The sequence below is a fragment of the Podarcis muralis genome, chromosome 12 (assembly GCF_964188315.1).
Source record: "Podarcis muralis chromosome 12, rPodMur119.hap1.1, whole genome shotgun sequence".
Classification (NCBI taxonomy): domain Eukaryota; kingdom Metazoa; phylum Chordata; class Lepidosauria; order Squamata; family Lacertidae; genus Podarcis; species Podarcis muralis.
Genome location: NC_135666.1, coordinates 51051147 through 51077068, shown reverse-complemented (window position 1 = coordinate 51077068; position 25922 = coordinate 51051147). Strand labels below are relative to the sequence as shown.

At 42.9% G+C, this 25922-nt stretch overlaps 1 protein-coding gene across 3 annotated transcripts in view; it reads left to right on the top strand.

Annotated features, from left to right (window-relative positions):
• The window catches only part of MYRIP (myosin VIIA and Rab interacting protein), a 153421-nt gene that overhangs the window by 88199 nt on the left and 39300 nt on the right, over positions 1 to 25922 (top strand). For all 3 annotated transcript variants that reach the window (XM_028750615.2, XM_077916426.1, XM_077916427.1), the window contains exons 4-7: positions 18054 to 18190; positions 21990 to 22073; positions 22859 to 22956; positions 24089 to 24169. In XM_028750615.2, coding sequence (XP_028606448.2) covers positions 18054 to 18190; positions 21990 to 22073; positions 22859 to 22956; positions 24089 to 24169 — 400 coding nt within the window. The remainder of the gene's footprint in view (positions 1 to 18053; positions 18191 to 21989; positions 22074 to 22858; positions 22957 to 24088; positions 24170 to 25922) is intronic.

The window sequence follows — 25922 nt, the reverse complement described above, 5'->3', positions numbered from 1 at the left end:
AGGGGGTGTCTTATACATGGGAGCGTCTTATAGACGGAAAAATATGGTACCTCAGTGACTGTGGAGATAGAGTTCCCTTTAGCAGGCTTCCTCAAACTCGGCCCTCCAGATGTTTTTGGCCTACAACTCCCATGATCCCTAGCTAGCAGGACCAGTGGTCAGGGATGATGGGAATTGTAGTCGCAAAACATCTGGAGGGCCGATTTTGAGGAAGCCTGCCTTTAAGGCTAGCGTGTGGGTTTGCGTGGGACACTGTTAAAGATTCTAGAATGATGAGCTCAAATGCAAATATTCCTCATTAAGTTCTCAAGGCCAGCCTAGGGAAAACAATAGGCTTGATAACCTATTTCTTCCCAAGGTAAGGGAAGTTACATAGCTAAGCCTTGCAGGACAGCTTACTCTATGGTATTAACCCCTTCATGCATTAATTAAACTTAAGCATATTGGTTATATGAAGCTAGTTGTCCACTCCTTTGAAGAGATTGCAAATACTCTGCAACATCACACCTGTTCACCTCATCTCCACCAGAACATCTGCTTCCTGAGACGCAGTACAATATAGGCCACCCTTTTGAGGCACTGAGAAACAGTATGGTGGACAGCTTTCAAATATTTTCATTGCAGAACACCCAAATCATCTTGCTGAATGCTATAGTGCTGCAAAATACAGATTTAATGTATTTCAGTGAACTGCAGGATTCACTGAATTTAATACAGCTAAATATATTCAATTTAGAAGATGTTTCCATGTGGACATTTTTGCACCAAATGAACATTTGCTTTATTTAAACAGAGAGTGTGAATGAAATGGAGAGGTTTCCAAGGCAATAATAATAGGCTTTAGAATGGGTTTTAAAGTTGTTGGTTTTGTTTTGTTTTTTGCATTTGATAATTTTTTAAAACCAAGCTTAAACATTTTGGGGCAGTATTGAACTCCCAAACAATACCATATTACGCTTTTAGAACCTGGAGCAATCCTGAAAACATGTGAAAACATAAAGCCTGCAGTTGCTATATCATTTTGCCTAATGAAATATCCAGAGCAGGCATAAATGAACAAATAAATGGATGGCATTGCTGGCTTTAGGGTCAGTGTTTATTGAACTATTACTAGCAACAGCAATTACAGTGTTCCATGGTATCCGTTTGTTTCTACGGAGGATCTTCTCTTCATCTGCTGTAAGCATAGTGCAAACCATGGGCATAGCAGGGGGGGCAGCTGCCCCCGCATCAAGTAAATAAATAAAAATACTTAACTAACTGACCAATTGCATTGCAGATAATCAGTTCTGGCCCCCCCCCACCCCAACATAAAGCCTGCCCCACCAATAAATCCTGGCTATACGCATGGTGCAAAACCTATTACTTCCTATTTTTGAATGTGACTTGTTTCCACAATGTGATGAATATTATGGCTAGGAGCCTGAGCAATAGTTATGAGATGGGGAATTAGTAATGAGAAGGGGACAGCCTTTTAATTGGCCTTTGAATAGCATCTCTTAGTGCCCCAGTGCCATTTTCTGTTCCTGTGTGTGGGGCTTGAATTTCTGGTTTCTTATCTTCATTTGTTCTCCTTTTTGTTTTCCACCAAGCAGCCACCTTTTGCTATTAATGAATTGAAAATTTTCAACCTCAAGAGATCAACAGCAGGCGGGGAAGGAAAAAATTAAAATTGTCCATACATTGGATCCTGTAGCCTAGCTGCTGGTCTTCCATAAAATGGTATAGCCAAGTTCCTTTAAACCAGATTTCCCCAGCCTAAATAAATAAACCTAAAATAAACCTTACCCCTTCCCTCCCCGGCAAGATGTTTTGGATTCCAACGCTCATCACTCCCAGCCAGCATGACCAATAATCGGGAATGATGGGGTCTGTAGTCGAAAACTTATTGATGGCCCCAGGTTGAGGAAGCCTGCTTTCAAAAAGTTGTGTTTGTCTTTTTAATTTGTAAGACACACAGTTTAAAACTAACTATATACAACCGTATAATTAAACGAAGACAACATAACAAGTATGTAATGCCTCAATCCTAATTACATGTAGATGAGGGTGAATTCCACCGTACCTTCTGCTGGGTAGAGTAGACACATACATGCCTCAATTCACAGAGGTAGTAGAGTCTGTGAGCAGGAGCAGAGGACCTGGCGAGCATAAAGTTATCCTGTATCCCTTGCCTGCCTTGCAAGCGCTTTTCTCTCCAGTAGACAAGAAACAAAGTAGAGGGGACTGAACATGTACTGTACTTTTACTCCACACTGGAGTTATCAAATACTTTGGTCACAATGAATATAAGCATGTTCCTTATTATTCAACACCCCCCTCTACTAACTCTTACTTTGAATAATTAAAAAATGGCAAGTTTAGTGTAGCTGCATTTGCCTCTGCCCCCACCTCGCCCAGCACAAAGTATGACAAGGTTTTATAGCTGGGGGAATATTTATTTCCACAATATGTACAAGTGTTTACCTAAGGATTATGTAATGTCTGAATATTTATTCTGCTGGAGGATAAGATCCATTACTGTCCACTTGATGGATTAATTTATATGAAATGTTGATAATCTTATGGATCTCTCCCAAGGCTGGGAGTGAGCTTTTGCTTTTGACTACTGGCTTTTTGCAATGATAAGCTCTAGTTAAGCACTTTGCAGCTGGTTTTCTCAACTACTCATGTATAGAGCTTGAATGAATAATAACGGAGCATAGAATCAATGGTGTGCTGACAAAACATTAGCTATCAGATTTGAATTTAATGCTTTCTTTTTTTCCTAGTGTAGGGAAGTAAAAGCAGAGGATAGCAACTTTTAACTTACTTGGCTACAGAACCTCTTTATTTCTGATTTCCTTCCATTCCCTTTCATGGAATTCATACTCTAGTTTGTATAGTTTCTTTTCTGCTTGTCTTGTGATTTGTTTATGGTAAGCCATTTTGGCAAATATGGAAGTGCCAAATACAGTTTTGGTTATATATTGCCAACCACAGCATTTGGGATGTTTAGGTTTTGAAATTCCCTCTCCCATGTTAGAGATTTTTTTAAAAAGACATCAAAGAGAAAAGATTGCAGATTGGAGACCATGGCATGTGGGGAGATGTCAAGCCCACAGCCTCTTTCGTCAGGGAGATTCACCTCTGGAATGAAGTAGGACTTCATTTGCAAGTGACATTCTAAATTCCTTCCATGCTGCTTTGTAATCTGTCACATATGTGATAGTTTCCCCTTTCAGCAAAGGCAAAGTAGCTCCTTAGGAATATAAGTATCCATAAAGCATAGGAAAATGCAAGAAGCTGACACGGAGCAGAAATATTTGCCCAGGAGCACATCACAAATATCAGAAGCCCCTTCACATAAACTTTAAGCTGGACAGATGTTGAAAAATGGAAACTAGGAGGTGACGAAATCCACATTAAAACTTTAAATACGTTTGTAAATTGAACACAGTCTTCTTGTTTTATTGTCAAGTCTAAACTCCACATTTACAGATTTTTGGAAGACTAGTACTGAAGTAAACCTATGTATATTAGTTTTGGCACTAGTCGTTCTGCTTATTGTACTATGCATGAGACAAGGACACTTCAAAAGAGAGAATGTGGCTACTTACTAGGAATGCCCATCAATCACATGTTTGGGATCAAAACCACAAAGCAGCTGGCCCTGATCCAAGGCACTTTATAGTCTGCCCAATTTGGTCCAGTTCAGGCCGCACCTGCTTTGTTCCCCACCCCCCACCCCTGCTAATTCAGTATTGAGAAACTTTAAAAGGCAATAACTAATTTCCTTTTGACAGAAATACAGTGGTACCTCTGGATACGCACACCTCTGGTTGCGTATCCTTTGGGTTACACACACGGCAAACCCGGAAGTATTTTTCCGGGTTTCACGGCATGCGCAGAAGCACTCTACTGCGCCGCGCTCATGTGCAGAACAGGCACCTCCGGGGGTGAATTCCTTGGGATCCGACCAGAGCTCCAGAACAGATCCCATGCGCAACTGGAGGTACCACTGTAGATGAAATTTGTAGGCATTATAGCTACACAGTTGTTGCTACAGCCTGCCAGATTACAGGCAAATAGGTGTAGGGTTTTTTGTGATGGGCGCCTTTAAAGTTTGATTATCTTTTTTCTTTTTCTTTTTTTAAGAACAAAAAAAAATTCCTTCCAGTAGCACCTTAAAGACCAACTAAGTTAGTTCTTGGTATGAGCTTTCGTGTGCATGCACACATCTTCAGATACACATTCATAACCTTTCATTTTGGGGCAGAATTTGATGAAGTTCATAGGGAAGGTATTCCCTGCTGAGAGCATTAACCCTGCTCAATTTCTGAGTTGCAGTGGTTATGGGAAATTGGTTTGAAAATTTCAGACTTGAGAGAGTACTCCTGAATAAGAAACCTACCAAATTGCACACAAATAGAATCAGGGGCTTTTATACTAGGCACCTTTAAAGTTGAATTTTAGGGCAGGGGGGGAGAACTAAAAGAAATTAAACTAGCCTCCTGCCTTCAAACAAGACTTCAGCAGCTAATCTGGTTCACTTGCGTATGTGGAATTCGGGTGCTTGTGCTTCCCCATCCTTTTCCTCAGGCAACAAATGATCATAGCTGTCAACGTTTCCCTTTTTTAAAGGGAAATTCCCTTATTCTGAATAGGATTCCTTGCAAGAAAAGGGAAAAGTTGACAGAGATGCAAATGACTTGAGCCAGCCCTGAGGAAAGCAGTTTGTGTTCTTGTCACAAAAGAAAGCCAGAAATTTGGAATACAATCCGTAGTATTTTCCCCACCCCCTGTAAGTGTCTCTTTGTAGAACACACAGGAAAACACAGAACCCTCTCTGAGGGCCTTTGCAAGCCCACACACCCCATCATAAAAATGAACACTTTAGTGCTCTAATATAAAACCTTGTCCCCACCTTACGTTAAGCAAGACTTCCTCTGTGAATGTTGCTTTCTGTCCTTGCATTCTTTAGTGCGTTTGAGCTTCAAGTTATCCCAGGCTTAAATGTGAATATTGCAGTTCTGTTTATAAACTCCGGGATTTAAGCTAAAAGCTTCAAGCTGGTCACACAACCTAGTCTTCATTGGCCATGTGAAGGTATTTTTGATCACATTAGCCAAAAGCATTTTTAAAAACTAAAAATGCAGCCTTAGCAATAAGAGGACAAACAGCAATCTGTGCAGCATCTGTGTGTTTCTGAAAAATAAAAAAAGGATAAAATCCTAGCTAGGGAACAAGCAGGTGTTGCCCGACAGCTCTTTATCTTTTCATAAAAGCAGCAGTCATTTAAAAAAAAAAATCAGCCACACTCCCAGTGTTTTGGCTAGAAGAGTCTAGCTTTTGTACAAAAGGAAAGGATTGCATGAGTAATGTACAATGTTGTACTTGTGAACAGCTGGTGGTAGAGTAAGGATTTATTGTTTGCCCTACCACTGTTTCAGCTGAATTCAATTTAGCTGAATTAATCGGAATGAATACTAAGTATACTTAATGCAGATTATCACTATATTATATCAAACAGTTCAGCTCTCCTCGTATAGTCAGCTATTTAGGATGCTTGCCTTTGTGGCTAACCAAAATATACAAAATCCTTGGATGCGAGATGTTTACAAGCCCAAACAGATAACATCTCGAATAGATGTATTGCCCAGACCAAGAGGATTCCAGTGTGATTAACAAGGAGAACCAAGAAACCTATTATTTATTAAAGCTGTACCCCCACCCTTCCTCTTCAAGAGCTCCAATGTGAAAATGCTGATCTTCTAACATAAATGTGTGGCTCTCCCGTAAGATTAGCTTCCTTATCTGAGGCTTCAAAAGGCATTTAGACCAATTCACGGAGGATAACGCTACCAGCGGCTCCTTGCTATGATGTCTGTGTGTTACCACCAGTGTTGGGAGCAGTACGCATCTGTATATACCAGTTGCTGGGGCAACCCAGTCAGATGAATAACAAATTATTATTATTATTATTATTATTATTATTATTATTATTATTATTACCATCACTATTCTCACAAGTGGGGAAAGTGCTGTAGCACTCAACTCTTGCTTGCAGGCTTCCCTTATATGCATGCTGGTCACTGTGGATGCTTGTCTAGATAGCCCTTTGGGCTGACCCAAGAGGGCTTTTCCTAATGTTTTTTAATTTCTTATGTTAGATTTAAGTGGAGATTAAATATTGGCATAATAGTTTACTCTGTTGCTTAATGTCACAGAATTAAACATTAGGAATGTGTTTCCTGCCCCTGGTCCCACTTTGGGTCCTTTAACAACAGCATGACACACCAAAATGTAGCAGATGAGCAAGCATATAACAAAAGTATATGATACATGGGGCTGGTACCCCTGCTCGCTTTTGGTCACCAACCCCCACCGACTTTGCTCAAAGCCCCCTTTCTCTTACTCTTTGCCCAAACCCCTTACGCCTCCCCAAACCTCCCCAGCTCACCTGTGCTGCTGCCCCTCCCCCTCCCTTAAGTCATCCCACTGGTGCAAGCTCAGCATGCCCCTTCGCCCCATGATCATGCTACTCTCACTCAACCTCCCCACCACCACCAGCCCAGTTTGCTTACCCAGTTCTCTTCCCAGTTGTTCACATGCTCAACAACAGTCTGAGGTTTGATCATGGATGATCTGAAATATCTATTTTGCCCATTCTTCTACTGACCTTTCAAGGTAAAGGGACCCCTGACCATTAGGTCCAGTTGTGGACAACTCTGGGGTTGCGGCGCTCATCTCGCTTTACTGGCTGAGTGAGCCAGTGTACAGCTTCCGGGTCATGTGGCCAGCATGACTAAGCCGCTTCTGGCGAACCTGAGCAGCGCACGGAAATGCCGTTTACCTTCCCACCAGAGTGGTACCTATTTATCTACTTGCACTTTGACGTGCTTTAGAACTGCTAGGTTGGCAGGAACAGGGGCCAAGCACCGGGAGCTCACCCTGTCGCGGGGATTCAAATCACTGACCTTCTGATCGGCAAGCCCTAGGCTCTGTGGTTTAACCCACAGCGCCATCCGCGTCCTTCCTACTGACCTTTAGGATCTGCTTAATTTAGGGGAGAGTGTTCTCGACTGAGTATTTGGCCCAGTTTATACGTATGATAATTGTAAAAGCTTTGTGGTGTGAAATATCTGAAGCGGGGACTTTTTTTTTTTGCAAGAATGCAGTGCCATCATTAGGCAAAGCAGCTCGTAATGTGATGAGCTTATTATGTGTGGACTATTTGTTTAAATTTCCTTGCTGATGTTTTAACTTTGCCCTTTATTGTTTTATTGATTGATGATGGGTTGATAATGTATTTTAACTTTTGGCGCTGTTCTTCAGCAGCACACCATGTACCTTAAATAAAGTCAGCACCTCTCAAAAACTGATGGCAGTAGGAAAGATTTGAGAGTCAGGAAGAGAGTAAAGGGCATGACAAGATGCCACCACACTTTTTTGTAAGCCGGTTGCTTCTTCTGCATTTTGCTGTGACCGTGTGAGGTCTCAGTGGACCTCACCCATAATTAAAACATAAAGAAATTTAACAGGTGGTGCAAGGGGAATTAGTTCTCTGAGGCAAGAAAAAGGTTTCAGCCAAAAAGAGCTTTGGAATATTTGGTCTCATGAAGACCCGTATGGAAGTTTTTGTTGGTTTCACTTGGTAGCCAGCCTGGAAATTATGTGAAACATGCTAGATTTGACTTCCAGATCTATGCATTGAATTATTGTCCATTTCCCATAAAAGTGTGTGTTGAGGGACAAATTAAATTATTATCCAGGGAGGGTGCTGTCCACATTGCCCCCCTAAGTACTGCTTATCCCTGTTGCTCTCACTATACTGATCTCTGAAAACAGCTGCTGGGAATAACCTGGCTTGGTTGGTTTGCTTGTTCTTTGGGAGAGGAGAAGTGTGGGTAGGGGAACAGTCTAGTACCCATCTCCTCCTCAGCCATGCCACACTTTAAATGCTCTCCCTTTATAGCAGTGATGGGGAACACGCCTATCACTTGATGTCACAGTCCACTCAGGCAACCTATTTTCCTTTATCTGTGTGGTATAAAATCAAACCACATGAGCAAAGACACAGGGCCTGCAATCCTTGCTTTCGGCAGGCAGCTGCATCCTTACATTTCATCAGGTGCAGGAAAGATGGGCGTAGCTTCGCCAAAATAGCCTCCCAGGCCCAATGCCTGCATTCTGACACATGCCGAATGTCAAGTTTGCCCAAAATTTTCAAGAAAAAACAGTGTTATGGTCCAGTTTACAGGCTGTCAAAGTCCTGGCAGAGGACGTCGGGACCGGGGGCAAGACGGCGGGGTGGGAGCAGGAACAGGAGTCCAGAAGCCAAGGGTCCAAGGGTCAGGAAACCAGGAGTCAAGGGTCCGAGAGTCAGGAAGCAAGTAGTCAAGAAGCCAAATGCAGCAAGGCAGGACGTGTGTTGCTGTGGCAAAGAGCCAAAGGGAAATGCTGACTTTATATCCCTTCCCGGCTCTTGCTGTGAGTTACCAATCGGCCTCACCTGTGCCTTGCCTCTTCAGAACAAACTTAGGAAAGCCCCAGTCCTGCGAAGCCCTACCGGTCACAGGGCCTGGCTCCTGCACGCACTCCTGACAAACAGACTCCAAATTAATGCTGTGCCGGGTAGCTGATAGACACTTGTTTGCTTTACAATGTGGTCAGAAGAGCCAGGAAGTGAATTGCAAGTGGCAACGGAATAGGCTTTGTTTTTCCAAATTCTCCAGTTTTTCAGATAAGTGCCTATGGGCATCCAAAACTCATTGGCATTTGTGCTCAGATTTCTAACCCCTTTTGGCTAGGTAAACTTGGATTAAAAATCTCATTTGTATAATGTGTAGATTCTGTTTTTAGAGCGGGGAGTGGTTTCTTCTAATCTCCTAAACTGGCCTCTACCTTTTGGTCGGCTGCTGGACAGCTGGCAAAATTAAAATTTCTAGCATCTGGTTCCTGGCTGAACATACTGTATGAACACAGCAGCACTGCTGGAAAAAGATGCACATTTAAATGCATCACTTTTCCAATTAGTGGCTCATAGGAGGGAAAATAAATAAAGAAGCAAAAGTAACTGTTCCCAGGTGGTTTCAAATCATATTCCGCTTGCAAAGTGCATAAAACATTGAAGGCATTACTTTGCTGTGTTTCCTGGGAGCAAAACCAGAATTACTCTGGCTGCACAGAATGCTTAGATGTTTATTTGCATATAAAATGCATACCATAAAAAGTATAGCAGAATATATAGGCCACATGCAGTAGGAACTCTCCTCACTCCATTTAAACTACCGTTAGCATTCCCTGGAGAAAGTATAAGGAAACCCATGTTGCTTCTTTAACCAGTCAAGCAAGGCTAGAAGTGGCTTCTAGTGTGTTAAGCAAGTCACATTTCTGCAGCTGTGGCCAGCTCAGATGACCCTGGATAGTAATTGAGGTTTTCTGGGCTATGACAGTATATTATCATATTATACTATGTTATAGTACATTATATAGTACATATATAGTATAAAGTATACTTTCCCATATCCTGGGAATCTTGCCCCAACAAGGCACCTTAGAGGTACCCAAATTCTCTTAAGAACTGCAATGTAACTAAGGGCTGAGACTTGCATTTGTAGAGCTAGTTGTTTATCTGATACCTCCTCTGTCCACACGTATGCAGTATGCTGCCTTGAACAGTTTGCACATCTCCAAATATCCACAGCTTCTCCGAGTGGGAGGATGAAATATGACGTACGTGCTTTCTATAAGAAGGCTTCACATCTCTATTTTTTGCAAAGGCTAGACTTCCAGAGTGAAGGATTAACCATTTAGAGATAAAAGTTGAATCTGAGCAGATGTAGTATAAGAAATTCAAGGGGTGGGTGGGTAATAATGTGGTTTGTTAAGAGAGCTTCAAATGAATTTCAATTGCTTTTTTTGTTAATAGCGGTGAGTGCTTTCTTCCTCTCTGTAGCTCGGATTTTCCAGCTGTTTGTTTGCAACGTGTTCTTGAAGTGAGGAGCAGATCTCGGATCAGGTTGTTGACTTTTTGCTGTTCGTATTATAAATAAAAAGCTGTGCACATTTTTAATAATCAGGATTACAGAATTAATTTGCATGGTTCATCCTGTGCTATTTATTTTTTCAAATAGAGATGACCTTGTATCTCTTTTGCGAATATTTTTTATGCTTCAGCAACTGCAGATTTTTGTTCTGCTATTTTTCGAGAATCCTTGGACAGATGTGAAGCTTGCAGAAACAGAAACCTCCTCTTAGGTAATTTTAAATAGCTAATTTATGATTTATACATTGCTTTGTTTGATATCTGCTAGGTATCATAGAATGTTTGGTTTGTCTGTTAAACTGGAATCTTCTGATTGGCATGCAAGTCATTCCAGTTTGACAAAGCAGGATAGAAATACACAGTAACCACATTTCATAACCTTATGTTAGGTTTTGTGTACAGGTTATATTAGGACAAGTGGTATTTATCAATAATCTGCTTTGAAATGCAGCAGTGCATGCCATTATTTAATGAAATATTTAATACTGCACAACACAATTCATGTGCTATTGTACTTCTGTCATTTTTAACAGAAAATTGTTGTCATTTAAAATGTCTCCTGAAACAGATCAATTCAAAAGTTATTATACAGAGAGTCTGTTGTGTTTCAGCTGCAGATTTCATATGCTGATACACTCATCAACGGAACAGCTGCAGAAGTTTTACATTATCTTGCTATTATGATTACAATATTTTTATTTGGAATGTAAATGAACACAAATGGCCAGAAATGCACTGTTTTGATACTTTAACTGTCTATAACTGGTTCTGAGATTGCTATGAGAACATGCTGCATCTCAAGAAACATTAAATGTGTCCCCAAGGTTTCATCCATAGCCACTGACTCTTTGAACATAACACATGTCCTGCCTACCTGTTGAGTACCTAGCTAACTGTAAAATTTCCCGACTCTGATAGAGATTCCTTTCCTGCCTCATTTGCAATTTAGTAATTAACAGAACACCTACAGGGGGCATGAACAAAACTAGCTTCCTGCTTGGCTGGTCCCAAACTTGCAAATCACAGTTCTCGTTCCCGGTTGGCCAACAGTTGCAAAGCAAAAGTCTGTTTCCAAAAGTTTCCCTTTAAAAAGAGAGAGAGATAGAGAATGTCAGTGTCATAAATCACCCATTCTAGGGAAACAACATGGTTTATGACAACATAAGAGTATGCTAAATCTTAGATAGTTGCTAAGCTAAGTTTTAGAGCTAGTGAGTTATCAAACTTCCAAATAATGCAATAGAATATGCATGAATAGATGTTAGAACATTTCTCTTTTGCTTTCTTTTCTAAATAATAATAATGTCTTGCAAACAGGAATGTATTAAGTAGATCCTTAGACACTGGGGTTTGCCTGGGGTAAGCCTTCTGGGAGCTACCACTGAAATAGTTCACATCTGTCAGAGGAGACACACAGAGAAGAACCTCTGGTAACAAGCTCAGGCTGGAGAGGCAGTCCCTGAGGTGCTGGGTTCCTGAACTGCATAAGGCTTTATAGATCCAAACCAGCAATGTGAGTTGAGCCTGGAAAACCCATCAATAGTCAGTGGAGCCAGGCCAGAACTGGTGTGACACGCTCAGGCCTTTCCCAAAGAGTGGCGGTGGCGGCCTGACGCAGTGCCTCCCTCGGCCCGCCCCACTCCGCTGCGCCATGTTCTGACAGTGCCAGCATCCCCCTTGGCCACCACAGAGGCTCACAGGTTCCTGCCAAACCGGGCAATTCAAATGGGCCAATCCGTGACAGCCTGGGGGTGTGGCTTGGGGAACGGACCGAAAGGAAGCAGGCTTCACTCAGGTCCGCCCACCGGCTATTTATCCCGGCTGACACTGCTGAGTGTCATCTACCCTGCCCCCTCCCTTAATTAATAGTTGCTTATTGCTTTAACTGTTCCTTTTCAGGCAGGAGGGCTTTGCTGTGGTCTTTTGACAGTTGTCGTATTCAGGGCTGGGAAGGAATTTTCCTTGCGTTGCAGGTTTCGCCTTCCCCATAGTCACAACTTTGGCAGTTTAGGCCTTGGGTAAAATCCTGTATTCTTTCATCCATTCGAGTGGAGGGGGGGGTTTGAAGTGGTGACTCATTTCCCCCTTTTTTCCTGCGGTGGCAATAACAGGGTCCCCCGTTAGAGGGGTCTGGAGGCAAGTCTCTGTCCAAAGAGCCAGCTGCTTAGGGCTAGTGGGCCATAGAGTTTCCCTCAGCTTTTGGGGGGCCATCTGTGTAAACCTGTGTTTTGCGATGGACCCACCTCCCAAATAGACCCTGTCATGCCTCAGACCCCCAGGAGGGGGCTGACAGGGATACATGCCCAATGCCTTTGGCTTCCTACATCTGAAATCAACACAAGTCGTGGTCAATTTAAATCTCAGACAGTTGTTGTGTCCATTTGTTTTACCCCTTCCAGATCAGGCGCACCGGGGCGGGGGGGCTCTGTGGCTGGGCATGCGATTGGCATTATACGGTCCGACCTTCTGGTCCCAGTCAGCAGCCTGGCCACTGAATTCTGCACTGGCTGCAATTTCTGAACCATCTTCAAAGGCAGCCCCACATATCATGCATTGCAGTCATCTAACTTAGAGGCTACCATAGGATATAAACAACAGAAGCTGGATTATCCCTGTCTGGATAGTGTCACTGCTGGGCCACCAGCTGAAGCTGATATAAGGCACTCTGCCTTATATCTCTAGTGAGAGCAGTGGAGCCAGATGTGTATCTGCTCCTTTAGGGTGTGTGCAATCCCATCCAGACAGGTTGAACCCCACTTATCCAGTCTAGGGAACTACGCACTAATAGTGCCTCAGTTTTATCTGCCTTGAGCTTGACTACTGTATGTTTACCAACAAATACACCCTTGGGTTTAATTGCTCTAGTCTAAATGAGTGTTATTGAGCAAGATCAGAAATAATTCCATGTGCCTAGAACTCAAGTGCTAGCCAGAAGAAGGACAGGCCCTAGGTGAGATTCAAAAGACAGTTCATAAAAAGGTAGGGGTGTGTGTGTGTGTGTGTGTGTGTGTGTGTGTGTGTGTGTGTGTGATAGACCTGTTCCTAGGTTTTTACTCTTCTGTGTAATCCCTGCTTTCGAAGTGGAATAGCCATAGATGTCTAGTGGTAGCAAACTCAGGACTTACTCACAACTTACCTTTTGCCCCACTCTGTCCAGGCACAGGTCTGAACTTTAAAACTCTGTGTCCAAAGACCTCCCCCCACCTTCCTTTTTGCTCCAGAGCTTTCCCTGCAGAAACCCGCTCTCTAAAGTTGAATCGGAGCAAACTGCTATCTGGGTTTTCTGTGGACTGCCATTTGCTCCAATTCAGCATTTTAGAGTGGGGGTTTTTTTGGGGGGGGGGGGAGCTCTGCAGCAAAAACAAAAGGGGGCATTCAGACACAGAGCTTTAAAAAGCTAGCCATTCCTGGAAAGTGTGGAGGAAAGGTAAGTGTGGCTAAGCCCTCACTGCCATAAATCCCAGAGCAGTTTTAGTTACAATTCACAATATTCTGTGTAAAAGTCAGTAGCCAAAATTCTTCAGGTGAGTTGGCTTTAAATCATACATATAATTGTAGCAATTGGGGGAGCTGCATATTGTTAGTTTAAAGTGTTTGTGCTAACTAACTAAACAAATATGTGGAAACAGAGATCTGCTAATATTTAATAGTTATTGTGGACAGGTAACCTGAAAGCAATGTTCTCCTTTATTCATGTCTAGTTCATTTTGGGGTGGGCGGGGGCGGGTCATGCATGCAGAACATATGCCAGCTTGATGTTCCAAATAATCTGTCAGCTTCCCAATTTTAAATATAACTGTTTTTCTAGTGTATACTTGCTACAGAGATGTGCTACAAAGGTCCCTTAATCAACTGCCCTGCGCAGCAAAACACACCATATGAGATAGGGCCAGTATATATTGTCTAAAGCACCATGATGGAGGGGTGTCTCGTTTGTGGGGGGGGGGGGGTATGTCTCCTGACTGTGTGACATCAAGCATTGAAATGGGAATGGAAGAAAAGTCCTTGGGGGTGTACCGCAAGAGCACTGGGGAACATGGATTAAGTCAAGACGGCATGATACGAATGATTGTTGAGGAGCATTCTGAAAGAGTAGCTGGCAACATCAGTGAAGAGAGGTTTTCACAGGGTTTTATAAGCAAAACGAGGAAAAACTGAACTTGGGAGACTGAAAACAAAATATATTAAATTTTCCATTTGAAACCCATTTACTCATTTTGTCTAGAAAGCTGTTCCTTCACAGGTGAGAAAACCGTAATGGGCAGATGTGTCTATTTTATGAAACTAATGAAACTGAGATATTTTAGCCCCTGGGACAAGATATCTTCCCTCCATCTGGTATCAGCATTAGTTCAGCATCTAGCACTGCACCAGCCAGAGTGGAAAGACTGCAGTTGCAATACTGGTTTTCTGGCTTGCTCTTGACAGGTTTTTGCAGTGTTTCCAAAATCAGATGAATTATTGGATCACAGCTAGTGAAATGAATAGGGCTGTATGTTTGTCCTAGAACCTGAATATTCTCAGAATAATAAACTTGTCTTTAAAATGATGAGCTGGGGGAATTAAACTTGTTTTATATTTTGCTATATTTACAAATAAGCTTCTGATATAGGAGCATTTAAGGTTGATTCCACTCACTGCTGTTCTCCAGGTTTCCTCTGCAGGTACGAGAGCTTAAAGGTTTTAAAAAAGAAACCTGGAATTCTTTGGAGTTTCTAAAGGGTTAGCCCTTGAGTGCTTGCTGCATGCATTCCAAGTGTTTAGCTAGCTTACCTGGTCCAGTCCTTGTTTTCAGTTCTATGATAAATCACTGCCCTCATTTTCTCCCCTGTTTTTGCTTTCTGAGGATGCTTCATTAAAATAGTGTTAGTAAACATTTCCCATTCCCAGAGAGATGATGTTGTGGGCTGGGAGCAAGTCCTCCTCACGTGCGCAGGGTGGGATCGCCCCTGTGCCATTGGATGGTCCTCGGCCACGTCATCCTTAGGCCATCCTCGCCCCTGTTTTTCTCCCTGCTTGGCCAGTTTTCCCACCCTCCCTCCCTTAGGTTAGGCTCTTTTATTTCTTGACCTTGCTATGAACCTTGGTTGGTTGTCCAAGGGGCCTGGTAGGAATTTTTCCACTTGGCAAATTAGCACCGGCCATTTGGTTTTTTCTCCTACCTCATAGCAAATCATCACAACTTTGTAAGGCTAGGCGGTTAGGCATTGGAGTATTAGGTTGAAGGGGAGGGGAGGTAGTGGCCATCACCTACCCTTCCTAATTCAAGGGTAGTCCGTTAAAGGAATCTGGGGGCATGGTCTCCGTCCGAAGCCCCAGACAGGGGGGCTAGGGCCATGGCACCACCCCTAGCGGTGACCCTGGGGGAGTCCCTAGTTGATGTGCATCGGCAGGTGGTTAACCCTTCCAAGACTTCCTGCAGACAGGTAGGAGTCAGATATAGTCGTGTGGTTTCCAATGCCCAAGCCAATACCACTCACATTCTGTAACCAATAAAGTTGTGGCCTTTTTCGCCCACTAACCTAAAATACTGTTTTGTGTGTCTTTATTCCACTTCCTGGGAGGGTTTGGGACCTTGCCACGCAATGAGCTGCTAGCATTGTCACTCTTCAGAGTTCCACTCCTTTCTCAGAATCTCTAGATATTACATTATTGATTGGGTGGGTAGATGGATGCATTAAATCTCTAACACACATGCATGCGTATTTGTACACTGAGGAATCACAGTCTGACATTTCACACGCTGCAGATGCTGAGATCTGTTTTTGACTGCTGATATAGCCTGGTGTAGGACAAGTATGTGATGGTAGATTTTTTTTTTAAAAAAAGGCACTACTGTGTTGGGATTTTTCAGTGAGTGGGAAATAGTGGAAGATATCAAAGGGCAAATGAATATAGCAGATGGAACAGAGCACTGAGCAATGTCTGATGCAGAGGGATGGTGCCTGAGCAGTGGTTTTTGAGGGGTGGGAAAGGTGCTATAAGCATATCATCTATTTTAATCTGTGAAATGTTAGAAGCTTGCAAGGAATGTTGCCAGTATCTTCAGATTCTCATGAATATCTTTCTCTGCGAAGGCTGGTCCACTAGGGCAGTTGGGGCACAGCGCTTCCAAGGAGAATGTCAAGCAACTATCACACAAACAAACACACACCGCAGATCTCAAAGCCACACATTCTTTCCTGTCCCGCACACATATTTTACACTTCTTGCCTGGAATTGCCATCACTCACTTTTTAAGGAGAATCCAGACAATGTTCTTGCCAACACATGTTGCACTCCAGTCTGCCTGTGCCATCCTATGGTCTTTTCCGGAGAAGATTTGGGGCCATTATTAAAATGCAACTGCGGCATCCATTGTGGTGCTGGCAAAGCGCTCAGAAGTCTTTTCAAGGTTTTCATACCTTAAATTAGTTGTTTCTTCATTGCAGCTTCTGCCTCTTTTACTGCTCAGTTTCAAGTGCATGGCTGATGAGTAGCTTCATCAGCCTCTAGGGACCCAGCCTCATATAACCAGCGTGCATGAGTCTAATTCAAGCATGAAGGGGTTAATGCCATAAAGTAAGCTGTCTTGCCAGGCTTAGCCTATGTCACTTCCTCTCACCTTGGAGGGAAATGGGCACCAGGTTCGACACCAGTTTTGCACCAGGTCATGGGCACCACTCAAGATTTAAGGCCAGGCTTGCTACCTACTGTTCTCATTTCAGAATGAAGAGCTTCTGTGGAAGCAACTTTCTTTCTTTCTTTCTTTCTTTCTTTCTTTCTTTCTTCCCTTACTTTTCTTGCCTCTACACTCACCTTTTGTGTGATCTCATCAGTTCATGGTTTGTAGTAACACTTTTACATTGGGTTCATTCATTGAACCAGTCAGTTTTTCAGTACTTGAATATGGACTGAATCATCACATGACACATAATCCTGATACTCAGTCACAATATTGCTTCTGTGGATTTTTTTTTAAACCACCTGTTAATGGGATTTGACTTTACATAACACAATCTATGGCCTTGGGATTTCAGGCTGTGAACAATTAATATGGCTGTCCTTGTAGCACGGAAACTAGAAGAAAATAGCTATAGCCATTTTCCCCTTTAAAATGAGAGTGACAGTGTTCTTTAAATGAGCATTTGTATTTCATGGAGAGAATCGGCATACACTGCATTATAGGTAAGTGAAAGAAAATGATTCTGTATATAGATCTGGAGGTAGAGTTTATTCAGTTTTCTACATACATTGAAAGGCTGCATTTGCAGAACACGGTTACTTGTGGTTTCCAAAATGCAGGTCAACATTAAAGGATTCTGAAACAAGCAGACTGTGTCCTTATTTCTCTTTTGAATGGGCCCTTTATTGTAATACCTTCTAACAGGGATCGCTCCTTCCCCTCCAGATTCTTTCTATACAGTAGGAATCAGGAGGGACATTTGTGACTTAACATAACGCTAAGAGGCTGAAAAGCTTTAGAAGATTCATCACAATCTGTTAGGGAATTCATGCAGAAAAGATACACAGATTTAGACTTCATGGTAGAAATTAATATATCGGACAAATGTCAGATTAAAAACTCACCAGAAGCATAGCAAAGTGAATTTCAAAATTGTTTCTGATCACCAGAGGAAGGGAGGAGGGGCAGGGGAAGATGTGATCAACATACCATGAATCCAATTGTCTGGTGGGTTCCATTGTTATGAAAATAATGTTTTCTCAAAACCTCTGCGAAACAGAGAAAAGAAGAATTCAAAGCACCTGAACAATGACTATAATTATTTGCTTGTGCAAACCTAAAACCATAATGTTATCTGTTGTAAGAGCATCAAAATGTGTTCAGTTTGCAGATTAGACAAATTACAACAAACAGCATGATAGAGAGCTGGGCTAAAACCAGGGGTGGTGATTAGAGTTTATATATTTTCCTTATTTTTACCCCAGCCCAGCCTTCCTAAAACTACTGAGAAATTGTTTTAAAAGAAACCCCAGCTTGGTTCTAAATTTTCTGAAATCTGTCTTTCTTCCTTTCTTCCAGACTTTTACGAGCTCAGTCGCTGGAATGGTACTACAATAATGTGAAAAGCCGCTTCAAGCGTTTTGGAAGTGCTAAAGTCCTGAAGAATTTATACAGAAAACATCGGCTGGAGACCGGAGCTTGTTCTGATATACTAGGTATAGAGGCAATGTCTTGTGGCACCTTAAAGGCTAACAGATTTATTGTAGCATAAATGTTCATGGGTACAAGTCCACTTTATCACATCTGTGCATACTTGGGTATGGAGGGCAGGAATGCAAAGCATAAATCTGTGAGAATTCTGTGTAAAGCTTATGAATATTTATTTTGCTTTTCTTAACAGCAATAACTGGTGGCATTATCCTCATTTTCTTATGCTAGTTGCTACCTGTAGTGGGATTGTAAACTATTGTCTGCATTCAAGATTAAAGCAAATAGAATAAAAGTTATTGATTAGGTCTGATTTATAAATTTCAAACTGGTGTTTCCATTTGAAATTCCTCTGCTGGAGAATGACAACTTTCAGGTCAGCAATAGGGGTATTCCGGGAGACTGAAATGTTCTTCCACTGCTGCAGTTTCTGATGTCAGATTTGTGTCCATTTACAGGCAACTCTTAATTTGCGCTTGTTTGATGCATGCACAACTGTGCGTGCCATGTTTGACACCAGAAGAGGGTGGGACGAGGCAGGGTGGGACGAGGCTTATGCCCACGATCACCCAGAACATAAATTGGGTGTGGGTGTGTTGCCTGTACTCACATGTGTAGAGACCAGCCTGCTCAGTCTATGCAGAAGAGCTTTGCTTGCAGATGAGATCATGTATCACATTGGAAGATGGGTGGAAACCTGGTATTGCAGCTGACTTTAGAACCTGTAATAGTGTTGCCTGAGTGTATACAGGGACAGAAAGATGCATCTAGGCTTATTGCAGGATCTAGCCCAGGGGTTGGCAACGTTTTTTGAGGCTGGGCCGGTCCACTCCCTGGCAGACCTCTCAGTGGGCTGGAGCATGCGCTGAAGCTATTTCCGGCGCTCTTCTGGGTCGGAAGAGAACCAGAAATAGTGTGTGTGCTGGAAATAGCATATACGCCGGAAGTCGGTCCCTGCGGTGAGAAAAAAAATGGCGCTGCGGGAAAAAAGAAGCACCGAATCCCCACGCCGATTCACGGATTCAGGAAGTCATGGGCTGGAACCGGCCCATGGGCCTTAGGTTGCCGACCTCTGATCTAGCCTCTGTGTTTATCTCTCTCTTATGTGTCCTGTTGCTGGTCACCAGCTGTTTTAAATTAGTGGGCTATCTCTAGGCAAAGGTCGGTTTGCTATCCAAGGCCTGTGGGAGAAAAGTGTTATTATCCAGGAAAATTGAAAATGCATTGGAGTGATTTTAGCTGTGAGCAGTATGGGACATGATATAGTATCCTGTCACCTTTTCTTCTGGATCTGTCTTGTAGTAAGTTATTACTGGCTCTTGATCTGTAATGTCTCGTGTATATCAAGGCATGAATCTGTGTCCTAACAAAGCTGGGAGAAATGCAGTTGTATCATGAGACTTGGCAATAAACAATGGGCTTTGTGGTGTGTTCTGGGTGGAAGCTAGAATTGTGCAAATATGTGTCAGTGGTTTCTGGTCTAAGCAATGCTTATATATGTCCATTGTGTAGCTGCACAGTAGTGTCCAGAATATGAATGTGCAGAATGAACTAGTTGGGGTGGAAACTTATAGAAGCCTCCTTGCAATTCCTCAAGGATTTACTGCCCATGGGTGCTGATGATGAAGATGTCATCAGTGTGTTTCAGGAAGGGGAGAGGCATTTGACAGCAGAGTTAAGGAAGAAGTGTGCATAATGTGAAGCCATGCAGGTGGCACCCATGGCTGTGCCATTGCCCATAATTAGCACATACAGAAAAATTGCTATCAATTGTTAAGGGTGCCTCTATTTTAGCTTTGTTCTAATCCAATTAAAATCCTTACATCTATTTTTTAACCGACAATTCTTATTTTTTGCTTTTTGCAAGTACCATTCTTTATATGTTAGGTCATCTTAGCGAACTTCTGCTGGAACGTTTTCCTCCTTTTGTATTAATTCCCATCAGGGAATGTCTTTATGGAGATGGAAAACATTATGTTGGTTAAAAAAAACAAAAAAGCATGGAAAGATCTCTGAGCCGAAGGTAGCAGAAACCTTGCAGTAAGAGGCTACTCATCATCTGTGCTTTCATACTATAGACTGCCAGCATAATGCAGCCCAGAGGTACCCTTGCTTCCAAGCAACTCCAAGCAGCAGAGGACAGATAGAAATCAGTCTTCTATCCATCATATTTGTTAGTACAATTACAACAAAAACAAGGACCTCAGTCTATTGTTTGTCTTTATATGAGCTTCCTCTGTAACCCAGGGGAAACCAACGGGGAGCCCTACGAGGTTGTTGCAGTACAACTCCCATGATCCTTGATGGTCTGATCCCTGATCCAAAACATATAGAGGGGTACCATGTTGGTTACCCCTGATGTAACCCAATTGGCTGTAGGGGGATCTTACAGGGTCCCGGAGCTTATAATCGCCAGCATTCACGCCTGAAGCCTGGGCTGTTGGCAAGAAGAACACTAGCATGTCCAGAACCCCCTTTTGCTGCTTCCAAAGCACATTCCAGAATAAGCCTGAGCTGTCATTGCTGAGGAAGTTCTGGCCTCTGACCGCACTGAACTGCCAAGTATCCTTTGGGTCTGGATAGAGCCCCTTCCAGGAAAGTGATGAACAGAAAAGGGGGACTCAAAGAGATATAAAACATGAAAGTTTGAAATGATTTGGGGTGGTGGATGAGTATTCCTCTTTGGTCAGAGTAATTCAGGAACATCTAAATTGTACCAGCCTTCCTGTGTCATGCCCAGTCTCCCCCTACCACCACCCCATCACCTCCCCAAAACTTCCTTTCAGTATCCTGCTCACAAATCACTCTGAAAAATCCATGTGGATTTCAATCTCTGTGCCGCAGTACCTGCGCTGTATTCCTCCATGGAACTTGTATATTAATAAACTACGGTTATTTCTCTCTCTTGAGTCTGCTGGCTGCCTAACCACTCCTGATTCAAGCCACTGCCTGCAACAGCAGTTTAGGTAGGGAGCTGCAGTTTGGGAAGAAGGGCTTGCAGGGGAAGAGCTACCTTCTCGTCCCAGGAACCAAGCCAATGCTGAGAGAGAAGGAGGAAGGAAATGACAAATGAGCCAAGAGCTGAGCAAGGCTGCCTCTTAGCTGCTTAGCATACTCTCCTCCTCTCCCATCAGGCATGATGGAAACGTTGCTACTAATTCTATTATAATGTCCGTGGCAGAAAACTGGCTTATTAACCATACTGATAAAACCTCATTTTACCCCTCAGGGTTTGTGAGAGCTTATATCGGCTTCAGAGAAACAAGTCCTCTCTTTTTCCATCACAGGCAACTGATGTTTGTTTCTTTCCACTGTGACTGTGAGATAGTCCTCTTGTTCCATTTGATACAGAAGCAGGATTAATTTTCCTTTTCTTATACGAAATGATGCCCTTTGGAATCCGTTATCTATTTCAAGCCCAAAATGTCACATTCAAAGCAAGTCCTCTGCACTGGCATTCTGCGTGCAATCTCTGCTTATTGTTAACTTCATAGTTCTCTCTCTTACTCCAGCAGCCATTGTCTGAATCCAGGGATTAGCCAGGTGTGATAAATTTTTCTCCTCTGGAAAGAAATATTTTTGAAAAACGAAGCACAATAACTTCTTTTTAAAAAGGATTTATTTTTCAGCCGCATGTCTTTTGTGTTAAGGATATTTCACTTCCCCCCTCCCCCGTTTGCTTGTTTTTGTAATGGTGGTTAGAAATAACGGCCACATTCTAGAGGGAACCCTTTTCTTCTGAAGTTATATATGGCATTAGTGAATGGCAGTGACAGTGACGATGACAATGATGTTCTTTTTGAGTAGAAGCAGGAAGCTTCTGTGAGGGAACGATAGAAAATGAAGGAAGCATTTGTGGCAGTGACTCTACTTTCTACAGACAGACAGAAGGTAATTACGTTCAAAAGTGCATGTGTTTTACTATAACTACATTGTTGCAAATTGAGTTACTGGATGAAATGACCTGGACCATAGATGGATCTCCCTCATATGATAATAGTGCCTAAAGGGCTCCTCCACACACCCTGTCTGTTGTGCATTCATCCTGATATGCTTTCAGAATATTTATACATCTTCACACCAATCATTTGTTCATCCCCCACTTTTCACCCCGCACCTTTCCCCGTCACTTTCCTAACTTTGTGTATCTTTATGTATACTTGTTGCTCTGGGGCAGGTGTGGGGAACCTCTGGCCCTCCAGCTGTTGCTGATCTGCAGCTCGCATCAGTCCCAGCAAACATGACCAATGGCCAGGGATGATGGGAGCTATAGCTCAACAACAGTGTCCTACTGCCATATTTGTGGTATTCTATCCTCATATCTGACTATCATGGCTGTAACAGGGGTTTTCCATATCCGATAACCCTGCAGCTGGAGTAGCTCAGATGTGGGATTGCTCTTGTTATATATCATATGTAAAGTATTTATTTGCCTTCCTTTGTAGTCAATTGGAGTTATTTGCCCTGCAAGCAAATTCTGCTTTCTACCTGAAACACAGTGCAGTCTTATCTGCACAGACTGATAATTTTTGGAAGGGAAATGGTGAATGGATGCATTTTTCCTAGAAAGAGGGGGGTTCTGGAAAACAGGCATTTCTCACCGCTGCCCCGCTCCACTTCACTGCTCTCCTCCGTTCCATAAATGCTAAACATGCTTTAATGCATTCTTTGCTTAGGACACAGCATGATGGACACCCTTGCTGTGGCCTTGCGTGTTGCAGAAGAAGCAATAGAAGAAGCTATTTCTAAGGCAGAGATGTACGGAGACAGCTTGGTAAGAATACTGTAATTACATTCATTATTTTGATAATGATATTTCCATCCTCTCCCCCCCCCCCCGAAAAAATATAGCTCCTGCTTAATTAGCAGGAGCAGTGTAGTCAGAGAAGACTCTGATCTTCACCATCATAGGATATTTCATTGCATTATTTAAAAGCTCTGCAGTGTAGTTATATCCTCATTATCGCACCAAAAAGGGGACACAAGTAGCATTGTGGTCTAAACCACTGAGCCTCTGGGACTTGCCAATTCGAAGGTTGGTGGTTCGAATCCCTGCAATGGGGTGAGCTGTTGCTCTGTCCCAGCTTCTGCCAATGTAGCAGTTTGAAAGCACACCAGTGCAAGTAGATAAATAGGTACCGGTGTGGTGGGAAGGTAAATGGCATTTCTGTGCACTCTGGCACTCGTCGTGGTCCTCTATGTGCCAGAAGCAGTTTAGTCATGCTGTTCACATGATCTGGAAAGCTGTCTGTGGACAAACGCCGGCTCCCTCGACCTGAAAACCAAGATGAGCGACACACCCCATAGTCGCCTTTGACTGGACTTATCCGTCCAGGGGTCCTTTACCTTTTATTGCACCAAGAATGATGACAATAACTTACTTTTAAGTCTATCCCCCAACCCACCCCCCAAGCAACAGATTACCATCTACTGGCAACTCCTCCAGCCAACACACCTCTTCAAATGCAACCATAGGCACTTGGCTTGGCAAGCCTTAGGCTTGCCTGAGTTTAGGAGATGGCAAAGGTGCTGGAAACTTTCCGCTGGCAACATTTCCTATTGCTTGTTTGGAGGGTTTGTGACTGGTTTGCCAAGTGATAGCATCATCTTCAATCAAACCAAAGGCTGATCTAGTCTGTTGTCATCTTTCCTGCGGCATTAAGCCAGAAACATTTGGGAAGTCCAGAGTATGAAAGCAGTCGGTCCACTCCCTGTAACCTTTCCAGAGGCTATTAAAATCAGTCCTCCTAAGTTCTAACCACACAGAAATTAATGAAAGGAGCAAAGTAGAAGGGCCATGGTGTTTCTGAGCTTTGTCAACAGCTGTCAGTTTTGTCTTCATTGGCATTCTGTGCATTTTTAGAGTTGCTTTATGCAGTCCTTACCCGTGCATGCCTTTTGTGCAGGACAAACAGAACGAAGCTTGTTACTTACGGGACCATAAGGAGGAGCTGATAGAAGAGCTTGCTACCACCATTGTCCAGAAGGTATGACTCAAGACTTCGCTACTAGGTGATTTGACTACTAGGAATGATAACGTATAGAAACCTTTGAACAGTTATCGATATGTTTGTCGAATTTTCTAGCCGTCATGCCAGCATTTTATTTTTTTTTAATGTAATCCTAGGCATGGAAGGTGGAAGTTTTCATCAGGGCAACAATGCATGGGGAAGTGAATTTTGACACTTGCCTCTCCAGCCATGATCCCAACAAAAAAGCACCCCACCTGTCTAAAGTTAGCTTGGAGGGGCTCCCATTGGCCCTAACTCTAGCTTAGTGGCAACTTTCATTAGGATCACAGATTCAGAAAGAATGGTTAAGCAACACTCCCCCCACGCTGGTGTCCCAGTGAAAATTGCCCCCACCCAAACAGGTTGGATTACATTTCTTAAAACCCCTAACATGGCTCCTAGCCATGCAATTAATGTAACTCATAATTTGATCCACAGTGGCAGAATACTTGGGATAAGTCTGACTGAACACAGGCTGGAGCCTACATGAAGACCTACTCTGTGGCAGTGCGGGCAGCAAAAAATGAATTAAAAAATCCAACATTTTTCTCTGCCTCCATTGCATCAGCAAGCAGCCACCCAGCAGAGCTGTTTTGAGTGGTCAGGAATCTTTTATACTCTGGAGGAGAAATTTGACTACTCAACAGCCCTCTTTGAACAATTTGCTCAGCACTTTGCTGACAAAATCACTCGGATCCGTTCTGACTTGGATGCAATACTTGACACTGGTCAAGTGGATGTAACTCTGGCCCCTGCTTGTCCAATGATAATGGATGCCCCCCCCCCCCAATTTGCACAGCCCAAGGGTGTGGACCAGATCCCTGGAAATATGAGAGCTACCAAAGGCATGCTAGATCTTTGTCCTTCCTGGCTCAGAAGGAGGGGGTATGTTGTTTTATTTGTTGGGCAATCAAGGGTTTTCCCCACCTCACCCCATTATTCTGCCCAATGGTATGGTGGTGGTGCTTGTGGGTTGTTTTTTTGCACAAGTTGGTGTATCTATTTGATTACTTTCACCCCCGTGTTCTGATAGTAAAAAAACTATTTCCCTCTCTTGCCGTTTACACTGGGGACAACCAGTTTATTTTCGTACTGCAGGATCCCTCCGTTCACTAGAACGTATTATTAGTTCAGAGTGTATTTTCCTGTGTTTCCCTAACCTCTTCATGGGCTGTTTGGTTCTATATATGAAATCAGTGCTGCATTGCAGTAAGGGCTTATAGCTGTGTACATCAACATGCACTTGGATTTAGTAAGGCAGTATAAATGAAACCCAGTGAGAAATGTATCACTCAGCAGAGGTATATGCCTCTTCGTTGCATGTGAAAACAAGTCTTCTCTTAACAAGAGAAAGCATGGGGGAAATACCAGTTTCTTAAACTGCTTCTTCATTCTCTTTCCCCAGGTAAACTGTAATATGCCATAGAGCACCATGAGCTCTATTAAACTGAAGTGCTTAGGTCTGCTAAGTTAGGGCCAGAGAAAAGCACTGAACATGCTGTGCTAATAGCCCTCTCTTATTTATATCATTCACATGACTTCAGTACCTTTAATACTTCTTTAAAATGCCTCTACTAAATCTGCTTTAGTGGCTAAGGGCTTGTCCACACTTCTGCTTGTCCCTCTGCTTTCCCCCAGGGAAAACCCTCTCTTTCCCGCTGAATTGGAGCAAACGTCAATTGGGTTTCCCATGGATTGATGTTTGCTCCAATTCAGCAGTAAAGAGCAG